This window comes from Lycium barbarum, chromosome 10 (assembly GCF_019175385.1).
Source record: "Lycium barbarum isolate Lr01 chromosome 10, ASM1917538v2, whole genome shotgun sequence".
Lineage (NCBI taxonomy): Eukaryota > Viridiplantae > Streptophyta > Magnoliopsida > Solanales > Solanaceae > Lycium > Lycium barbarum.
This window is the reverse complement of record NC_083346.1, coordinates 119,004,891-119,016,022: the sequence shown is the minus strand read 5'-3', so window position 1 is coordinate 119,016,022 and position 11,132 is coordinate 119,004,891. Positions and strand designations below refer to the sequence as shown.

The following is an 11,132-nucleotide window of genomic DNA, read 5'->3' as shown; positions in this document are numbered from 1 at the left end:
AAGGTTGAAGATTTTTGAAATTTATGCTTTAAAATAAGTTATAAAGATATGTATAGCTATATATATCCCATTGAAAGTAAAAAATGAAAATAAATAAAAATAAAGTGTTAAGCATTGCTACAAAAAAAGAGAAATTAATTAGGAAGAAATTTGTACTAATCAGCCACTAAATACTTTGTAGCTAACACGACTTCTAAAAATTCATCACTAATCTATCGTTAAATAGGATTCACAACAAATATTTGTTGTTTAATTAGCAATAGAAGTTATCACTCGCTAAATCGTCGTAGCTAACATGTTTTTTTTTTTGGTAATCCACCATTAAATAAGATTGGCAACAGATTTTTTATGTTTGAAAACTGAAGTGCTTATCTGTTGTTAAATAATACATAGCTACTAATATTTTTTTAATAATCAACTCGCTAATATATCATTGATTAGGATTAATAAACATTTTTACTATTTAGCGATAGAAGTTATACATCGTTAAATATAAAAAATAAGTCATTCCTGTGTAAACAAATTAAAAAGAAAAACATATCTATGGAGCGTAAGAGAAATTGACATGAAATTTCCAATGTTTTTGTTCATAAACACATATATTTTGACTAGCTCTACTACCTTGACCATCTAGATATATAAATCAACACTCGCTCCCTTTTAAGAATATTTGCCAACGACTTCAACTCTACACCTAAAGACAATTCCACCACTCCACTCCTTAATTTTCTTCTCCTAAAATTTTTCTTCCTCCATGCCAAAAACTCTTTTCTTCATTTTTCCATGACTCAAATGGATCAAGATAGACCCAAAAAGAAAAAATCCTTTAGAAAATCTTATTTTCTTGGTTGTTTTGGATTTTCCATTATTGATAAAAATCTATCTGTTAATAAATCAACCAGTGCCAAGAAAAAAAACAAGTCTTTGTTCTCTTTTTCCAAGTTTGTAAGGAAGCATTCGTCCATCGCGAAAACTATTCCGGTGGACATATCAGAGAAGATTGACAACCGGAGTAGTAGAGAAATTCATGTAGTGAAGCCGGAGAAGAAGGGTTTGGTTAAGGATCAAAGTCAAACAAACTTAAATGAGAAGGTTATTAATAAGGTATGTTAATATTACTAGTAGTGATTTTGATATATAGTACTAATTGATTGCATATTCTGGAAAATGTATTCTCTTAATTATTTTCTATATTCATTCCGTATCCAGAATTCACTACTTCAATTAATGTGAATTCACATTCTGTAAGACCCCTTAACGAAACCGTCCTCTACCAGAACTTTATTGATTCTAGAGTTCGAACTTGAAAGCTCCGTTAATTCGTTGATGGATTCTCTCTTATTTAATTAAAGATTTTATAAGTTGAAGAAACCATACTATAAAAAAGGAAGAAAGAAGTTTAAAATTATTACTATTATATCTTAGTGAAATAATAAGTTTAACGTACTCCATTTAATAGATTTTCTAGCTCATATGAAGAAGGTGATGTAAAGTAAAGAAATTCGATTTAGGGCTATATAGATGGAGCTTCTAGATATCACCATTCAATTTTTTTTCCAAATCCATGGGTAGAAAAGTTTCTATTTGAAATATTATAGGTACTGTATCTTTTAATTCTCTCTCTTATGAATTTTGGACTAGGTAGTGGTTATCTGTACTCTAATTTATTTATTTATTTTGGATTTTTTTTTTTTTTTTGCAACCATAAAAATAAAGCAGTAACGTTAATGACAACTTAACATATTACAATGGCTCATTTGTTGGACAAAAGTACTTTACTCCCATTTTACATGATTTTCTTTGCATGATTTCCTCATTTTTATTTTTACTTTTTAGTGCTTAATTATTTGGTTTAAAATTATAGAATAAAAAGTTTGTCGCCAACGGATTAATTAGTTTAACGTTTTTTTATTTTAATAAAATTATTAACACCAAGACTTAACTCCAAAATTTGTTTATACAATTCTCCCTCATTTTTCGTTTCTCTTTTTGATACTATATATTTTCCTAATTAGATATCTATGCAAATGATGATGCTCTTTTGAGAAGTATGAGACTTCTTCCCCCTTTTCAAAAATTTTCACTTATACAAGATTTTGTAGTAACCTGCGTTACTCGGATTTTCTCCAAATATGTTGTCTTATCTGCGTCGGATTCTTAAAAAATAATTGTCTTATCTGTGTCGGATTTTTAAAAAATAAAGATACATTACTACTATTGGAGGATTTCACATGAACCTATCGGTACTTTTAAAGAATCCCAGAACCACACATAGTATTTTAAACAAATTAAAATTACATGGTATTTCTCTCCGTTTCTTTTTGTTTTTGCCCTCCTTTTCTTATCTTAAATGAATAATACACTTGTTTAACAATTTTTTTTACCTCGTTATTTTCAGACAAAGGATCTTAAAATAAAGGACATCAACCACAGAAACAACAAAAGTTTGGATCACTTATTAGACAACGTACGTGACTATTCAACGTGTCGAAATGAGTTTTCAAGAAGTGTTAGTACTCATAATTTGAGCAACCTTATAAATTCAACAAAAGACAGACATGAGATCAAACTTTCCCATTCAGCATCTCTGCCACCAACAAAACAGAAGAAATCACCGGTGGCAACCGCCACAGAAAAAGTCAACGACGAGAGATCAAGTCAACAACATGATCAAAAAATTAATAATGGCAATTTTGACCCAATTATTGGTATGTCAATTCTAATGGTGACCCTATTGATAATGTTGTTTTGGGGCAAGGCTTGTGCCATTATTTGTACGTGTGCATGGTTTTATTTTCTCCCTCGGTTTCGACAACCGGAAAATGAAGCGATCATTACCGGAAAAATTGGCGTTGCCGGCGGCATTGATCTGAACTCGGAGGAGTACAAGAAGAAAGTTGTGTTGGAAGGATTTTTGGAGAGAAATCATAGGAATGGTGTTGGATTTTTGTAGGTCTTCTGCTAATGATTTTTTTTTTTTTTTTGACGTTTTATGGTGGGACATTTTCTATTCATCTATTTTAAATGAAAAAAGAATGGGAAGGGGAAAGTAAATTAAAAGAGAGGAAGAAAAGAAAGGAGAAACACGTTTTTTTCATTTCGATTGATTTTTTTGTGTAAATGTTTGACATAAGGTAGGAGTGTTCGAAAGAGATGGCTGTTTGCTCTACAAGTTTCTCTAATTTCAACCTCGTTTTGAATTATTTTTTATATTTTTTTTAATCATAAAGAGTGAAAAGATCTTATTCATCTCACCACAATCTTCGATGGTGTTCTTTGTTATTCACCAAATATTCTATAAGATGCTCACTTTTCAAATCATAAATATGGACGGATGGAGAGTCGAGTAGATCCAACAGGAGTTCACATGTACATGGAAATGAAAAATTAGGATTGGTACGGTGCTATACTGAATAAAACAGTCTTGTACAATTAACAAATGATCAATATTAATAATCCAACCACCAATGTTATAATTAGTAACTAGACCACCACATTCGATTAAGAAGTTTGAATTCTTGACCCTCAAATTGGAACTGTAGGTGTAAGTACTTAGTTGGAGGAATTGCAAATTGACAAAGTAGAAATAAAGCTATTAACTTGAACACAATTTAACATGCTAACGAGTAGTGCATCTTTGCAGTTTCAACTTATGACACAATGGGGATCTGAAAAATATTGTTCGAATACTACCACACTGGTTCAAATTGCTGACTCAACAGCATATTTTAACAAAACTTAATCAATACACTTAGTTTAATTCCATACTAGTGATCAAGTAAAACCATACCTTAACTCATGAAATTTAGAAAATACACATTAACTACTTATACTATAAAACAGGACCAAACCGAGGCTAATGAACCTGTAAACTTGTTCAAATCATCATTTTTATGCTAAATCAAAGGTCGAAAACCACATACACATAACAAACAAAATTGCAGTGCTTTAAAAGTGAGCATCTAATCACTTTTAGAACTCATCATTTATTACCATAATCTCAACATAAATTAGGTGGACAAGTGTCTACCATCTAAATATATACTTGAGGAGATGAAGAGAGAGTGTAACGGAGAGGAGCCAAATTCAAAATTAACTGTGCACTGAACTAATTAGAGGGAATATAAGTACTGGAGATGAGCAGACTCCCGTACTATGAGACCATAATTAAGACCCAAATATGCAGGTTAAATTATAAGTAACTCTTTAAAGATCTCATTGTCTTGATCTCATATGATCAGTTCAAACCCCTATAACAAATGTGAAAGCAGATTTGGAGCAAATCATAATCAATTAAAAAGAAAATGTATTCAAGGAAAGACAGATAAAGAGAAGAGGCTTTTTCCATGTGTTATAAGGTTGAGAAATTACTGAAAATAAAGAACAAAACATAAAGGGAAAAGTAAGAGACTTACACATCCCAGGAACGGGAACAAACAAATAATCACGGAAAAGGGTACGAAATAAGGGTGTGTTCGGTATAAAGGAAAATGTGTTCCCAGACAATGAGTGGATTTCTTACTTTTTTTTTGGTAATTAAACTTTTCATTAACATCCAAAGTAGAGCATTACAAATCAGTAGCAAGTTATATTCTTAACTCACTATCAGTCCTTAAATAAACACAAGAGCTAAGCTAGAATGTAAGACTATGACATACATTTTGAAATCTAGGTGAAGCTCTAACACATAAAACATAAACAATCTCTTTCGCTACACTTTCCAAACTTCTGCTTTGTTTCTCAAAGATTCTCAGTTTTCTCTCAATCCAGATGACATGAATAACCTCAGTGTATAGCATCTTGACAGCTTGAGCCTTCTGTGATCTTCCCTTTGCCATAGTAATCAGCCACGTTTGATGTTATTCCCAATTTGCTGGAGAGTAAGGCTGCATTTGCATCCACTGTAACACCCAATTCCACAGAGCTTTAGTATAATCACACTGCACAAAGAGGTTCTCTCTTGTCTCATCACAGTTCTAGCATAAACAACATTTAGGTTACACCTCAATTCCCCATTTCACTAACCTGTCAGTAGTTAGGACCTTACCTAGCAAGTGCAACTAAGTAATAAACAGTGCTTTTGGCCTAGCTGCATTCTGAAACATAATACATATCCAAGGAACAGTAGAGCTGGTAGGAAACTGCTTGCCTATTTTCTCAGGTTCGATTAGTTAATGAAAATATTTTTCGAAAAATACCCACCCACCCTACACCCCTCATCATCCACCCCACCCACCTCACCACCCCTCCACCACCCGCCCCCACTTGGTCAACAACGAGAGATCAAATCAACAACATGATCAGGAAGTTAATAATAGCACCAATTTTGACTCGTTTATTGGGATGTCAATTCTAATGTTGACCTTATTAAGCAATTTAAGCAAAATCCCAACTTCCAATTTAAGCAAAATGAACATTAATACAGACTAGTGATAAATGGATCAGAAAAAGAAGTAACCATCACAAACAAAGAAAGCATTATACATATCTAACGTATTGGGTTCTTTACATAGTGGGTTGTTAACATAGTGCGTTTAAATCACGCTTAAACTATACCCAAAATATAGACTTCACACTCAAATTAATCGGGCGACTTATTACATTCTTGACCATCTAAAAACTTAATTTAATACCACCCTAAAAGCTGACGTGGCACCAAAAAAATTATAAATAAAAAATAGCAGAGTGAAGTGAAATTTTAATTATTAAAAAAACTAATTTTTAAATTTTAATACTGAAATGAAAATTATACTAATTAAAAAAACTGAAAAGGGTCAAAATTATCCCTGAACTTTGGAAAATAGTTCATCCATACCCTTCGTTATACTTTAGGGCTAATTATACCCTTACAGTTATACTATGGAGTCAATTACACCCTTATGTCTAACAGTTGCCACGTGACATCATTCCAGCCCTTCAAAATTATTTTCCCCTCAAATAATTTTTTACCTACTAAAATAACTCAACCCGACCCGATTCTTTTTTCCAGCCAAAGTGATACGGACCCAACCCATTACCCCTTGGTTGGGAAAAAAAATATATCGGGTCGGGTTGGATTATTTTAGTGGATAAAAATTTATTTGAGGGGAAAATAATTTTGAACGGTTGGGATGATGTCACGTGGCAGTTGTTAGACATAAGGGTGTAATTGACCCCATAGTATAACAGTTGTTGACACCCAATTTTGTCCCGCCTCTCCTCCAAAATATATATTTGCGCTTCTAATATTTTAATAAAATAAAATAAAATAAAAATAAAATAAAATAAAAAATAAATAATAATATATATTATGTTTACTATAGTTATTAGTCCCTATCAATAACGGCGTTTCATTATTCTGTTACAACTATTATTATTATCATTATTATTATTATTATTATTATTAAATTACCATTATTACTAATTGTCATTAATTATTATTATTCTTGTTATTTCAATTTTCATTATTATTATTATTATTATTATTACTAATCATTATTATCAACGTTATTTGTTATCAATTTATTAATCATCTTTATCATCGTTATTTTCATTATTAATTATTATCATTATTTTTATCAATAATTTTTATTTATTATTATTATTAAAATCATTATTTCTCTTATTATTATCATCATTATTATTTTATTATTACCCCTATTATCGTTATTATTATTAATTTATTATCATTTTATTATTTTTCAATAATTGTTATTTATTGTTAATTACTATCATCTTTATTAGCTTTATTAATCATTATCATTTTTAGCTATCAACATTTGTTATTTACTATTATTATTATTATATCTATTATTGTTTTTGTCACCATTACCATTATCATTATTGTTATTAACAGTATCACTACCGCTATTTATTTATTGCTATTATTTAGTATTATTGAAACTTGCATTTCTCGAGGTTCTACCAACTTCAGCACACGCATCGCATTTATTTCGCACATTTCTGATGATAGCATTTTGTTATTAAATATTATAGCACGGTCACTTGCGACATCATATAATTTTTACCCGGGGTCTTTTTATAATTACATATTTCCGTATTAGGTGATATTTTGGCACCCTTAGTACATCATTAATCAAAATGTGTCTCTTATTTCAAATTTAGAAGCCAAACTATTTCTTGCACTCAGTTCGTATTTTCACTTACCGGACCCCAAATCAAAGTCCAATTGGCTCCTAATATTTTCAGACTAGACCATGTTTTTTATCTCAATTTTAGATCAGTCCAGGTTTAATTTAATAGCCCATTCTTTAAATACGCAGTCTAAAATTTGACCCGGTCCACAAATAGACCGGGTCCAATTCATTCCTCAGCAAAATAAGGGAAACCCTTAGGGTTTCCCTTCACATTTTTTCTTCCGCCGCTTCATCTCTTTCCTTTTCCCCTTTCTCTTTTCTCTCTCGCGCCGCTCCCACTCTCCATTGTTCCCTCCTTCTTCTCCGCTCCCCACTCACCCTTGTCCCCCACTTTTATCTCTCTCCCGCTCCTCCTTCCCCCTTTTTTCAGTACAAAACGACGAAAATAAAAACCTATAAAGAGGAAGAGGAATCAGAGTTGAAGGGGGCTTTTTTTCTTTTGTTTGATAGCCAAAATTAGATAGAAGAAGTTTTCAAACATCGAAACCCCAAAACTAAGAAGTTTTCAGCCATAGAACTTCTATCGAATCCATCTTTTTTTTTGGATCTTAATTTCTCTGTTCCGTTTTCATTTCTGTTTGAGTGAGCCGTAGCCTTAGAAACAAAGGTTCGACTTCATTATAGACGAAAATCGCACTCAAAAGGGATCCTAGTATCTTGCGAATTCGAGCGTAGATCGAAGATTCAAAATCCCATTTCGCTGCACCTGCAAAAGGTCAGTTAAATCCCATTTGCTTCCTCGTATTTCAGTTTGATATGTTTGTGTGCTGATATGGTTGGGTTTGATGTTAGCTTAGTTATTGTGATTAAATGAGTCGTTATTGTGTTTTGGCTTAGTTGAAATCTTGTCGGATGTTGCTGTTGTTATTTAGTTTAAGATATTCGGCTTAGTCTGAATGTCATTGGTTTGCACGCTGAGAATTCGATCTAGTAAAATGGTATACATTTAGTTTGTAGTCTGCTAATTTGATTGGTTTTATATTTTAGTTTGTAGTCTGCTAATTATGTGTATGTGCTTGCCCTTTTTAGTTGTGCTGCAGTGGCTCATTTCATGTCTTGTTTTTGGTTAGCCATAGGTTATTTAGCTTATGGCAGCTTAAGCATGGTTTGTCTGCTCAAATGATGATTGATCACAGAATAGTTGAATTGCTTAAGTTAACCTGTGGTTTTGCTGGACTACGTCTTTATGTGATATCATATGCTGGTTAGGTTTATGACTATACCCCATATTAATTTCATATAAATCCTGTTGATACAAGAATGTATGCTTATTTGGAGATCTCAGTGGTTCAATATAACATTGAATGTTGTTTCAGTTTGATGTCTCTATGTGATTCATGAATGTATTAATGCTAGTCTAGGTCATATAAAAGGGTTCTGCAGAGTCGTCTGGCTTACCCTTATATGCCTTTTGTCTCCACAGAACACTGAGTAGAGTCAGAGTTGGCCTGGTATGTCCTTGGTGTCTGAATATAGCCATGTCTATCTATTTTCTTGAGGATCTGATTGTCTAAAATGTCCAAACACCTGCTTTACTGATGTATAAGAGTTATCACATGTTGGGGGTGATTACATGAATGCTTGGGCTTTGAACTTCCATTTCATCTTAAGAATTGTGTCTGTCTAATCCTGAAACAGTATGCATACTTGCTACACATATTGTTTGAGACTAATTCCTCTATAATTAGTTAGTGGTATAGGTCATTCTGTAATCTGTTAAGTCCTTCTTTGCTGCCAAAATGCATGATCAGGTTAGTGCCAAGCTTTAGGCTGTTCTGGACTTGGCAACACCCCTGTTATGTTTTAGTTTGTCTCTGTCATCATTAAATAGTTCAGCATGATCATGTTAAGGATTTAAACTGAAGTTTAACTGGTTACATAAGTACTTGAGCCTTAATCTTTGCCTAGCTTCGAACTTTTCCTGTTGAATGTCTTCTGTCAATGCAAAGCATACTCTAAGTGTAAGAGATCAGTCTCCTGTTGGTTCATTTATTAACCAGAGTCCAATGGATTAGGATACCAGTCTCATCTGATCTCCAGATCCTCCATGTGTTAAAGTAAATTGGAAATAATTAATTATGTTTCTCCCCTCTCTTACTTGTGTTAATCTGTGTGGGTGAACTTGGGAGTCCACAGTTGACCCTGTCCCTTTTCCTTATGTGAAAATTAAATCTGTTTTGTTTGAATTTGCATGAGGAATTGCAGGTGATAGTAGGTCCCCTCTAAAACTGAAATATTTTCTTCCTTTGACACTTTGCATGAAACAGATCCAAAATACATTGAATAAGACCATATGTGATGACATTTCCTGTATCCTTCTGGTTTACCCATACCTGTGATTTGAGTATTTGTCCTTGCCTAAATTAAACAGGAATCTTATATGCCTTTATACTATCATTGCTAGTCTATAGTTTGCCTTCTTTGTGAAACCAGTATTCCCCATGCCTATTCACATGCTAATTCAATTCCCTTATATCATTTGCATATCCTCTAGTCTCTCTCAAATCTCTAAGGGGTTTGAATCTTGTCTATGGGGATAGTTGCTGATGTGGTAACAGTGTTTAGAAATTCACTTCTCTGGATAGATGGTAAGTATGTGATTACAGTGGCAATGTTTGGTCTGAGTTTTGTGTGAATGTTCATTTTCCTGAAACTAAAACTGGAACTGTTTAACTGGTGCTTTCTAAATCAATGTGTATGAATCATTAAGTGATGCAACTTATGAACTAATAATATTACTAATAAGAAGTTTAGGTGTTGTTCCACCATATTGTGATTGTTGCTTTGCCTGAAACTCAAATTGTGGATCTTTTTTTTGATAAACATGATTTAGTCCAGATCCATTCTATTGTGACCCTCATGTAAGCTAACATACTTACTACCTTCATATCATTCCTGAACATGGTCCTGCCTATATCTAATATATGCAAAGATTCCAAAAGATGATTCTGAATTTATCCTGACCATTTGTCGCTTTGCCATTAACTTCTTGTTGTTATATGCATAGCTGTGATTCTGCTCAGTTCTGCTGAGATTGTTGGCCCTTTGCGACTTGAAATTATCAAATCTATTAATGCCCATCTTAAGTATATATGTCCTAGACTAATTCTTTGAAATACCTGCCTAAATAACATGTTTGCTAGACTATACGTTGAATTATATTATGAATGTTTGGACTGGACTATCTATCACTGCCTGCTATCTTCCTATTTATGACATAAAATGCTGTGAGTTCTGTTTGTTTGCCTATGTAAGTAGCGAAACTGAGATATAAACTGGCAGTTGTCCTTACGTTGATTAAAACACACGATGTGCAGCTGTTTGAGTTTCTGTCCATGTTTGAGGATTGCCTATTTGTATGTGTGTGGTGGCTAATCTGTGTAGGCATGGGTTATCCTTAAGTATATGCGATATATACATAATTTATGAAGTTGTTTGAATTCATATTTTTTATGTTTAACCCATTGATCGTATACTAATCCTTCTTTCATTCTTTCCGCATGAACCTCGCATACGAGTCCGGAGGACTCGTTCTACTCCGCATTCGGTTTGGGCTAAGGCCCGACGTAAATATCCTCTCCGTGTTAGCCCAACAGCAGTTAAAAAAAAAAGGGGAGGCTGCTGGGCTGAAGCCCAGCAGTGACCCAGAGCAGCAGCAGCAGCAGCAGCGGCCCAGCGGAAATAGGGCTGCTGGGCCGATGCCCAACAGTGAACAAGGCCCAACAGCCTCAAAATGGCTGGGCCTATTTGATTCATTCTTTTTATTGTCATTATCGTTTGATTGTGTATTATGTGACCAACGTTTTATTTTATCCTTGCTGATTTAGATAAACTTTAAACGAATTAGCGGATTGATCTTAGCTATGGGTAGTTAACTTAAGAAAGAACTAACAATTAATTTCACAAACCATTTCCTTCTCTTTACGTTTTTTTTTATTTAAAATGATCAATTTGCAAAATAAATGACATGGCCATATATATGTTCTAAATTAAAGG

The 11,132-nt window shown here is 33.1% G+C and overlaps 1 protein-coding gene across 1 annotated transcript; it reads left to right on the top strand.

The window, feature by feature from the left end:
* Positions 1-655: 655 nt before the first annotated feature.
* Positions 656-3,353, top strand: LOC132614246 (uncharacterized protein At5g23160). Its single transcript, XM_060328662.1, has 2 exons — positions 656-1,104; positions 2,399-3,353. The coding sequence occupies exons 1-2, from the start codon at positions 784-786 to the stop codon at positions 2,951-2,953; spliced, it is 876 nt and encodes a 291-aa protein (XP_060184645.1). The 5' UTR covers positions 656-783; the 3' UTR covers positions 2,954-3,353.
* The last annotated feature ends 7,779 nt before the right edge of the window (positions 3,354-11,132 follow it).

Excerpts from the sequence above, each read along its gene's own strand:
- LOC132614246 (XM_060328662.1), top strand. The coding sequence starts at position 784 with ATGACTCAAATGGATCAAGATAGACCCAAAAAGAAAAAATCCTTTAGA. Across the intron at positions 1,105-2,398 it reads ATGAGAAGGTTATTAATAAG|ACAAAGGATCTTAAAATAAA; the intron begins GTATGTTAATAT and ends CGTTATTTTCAG.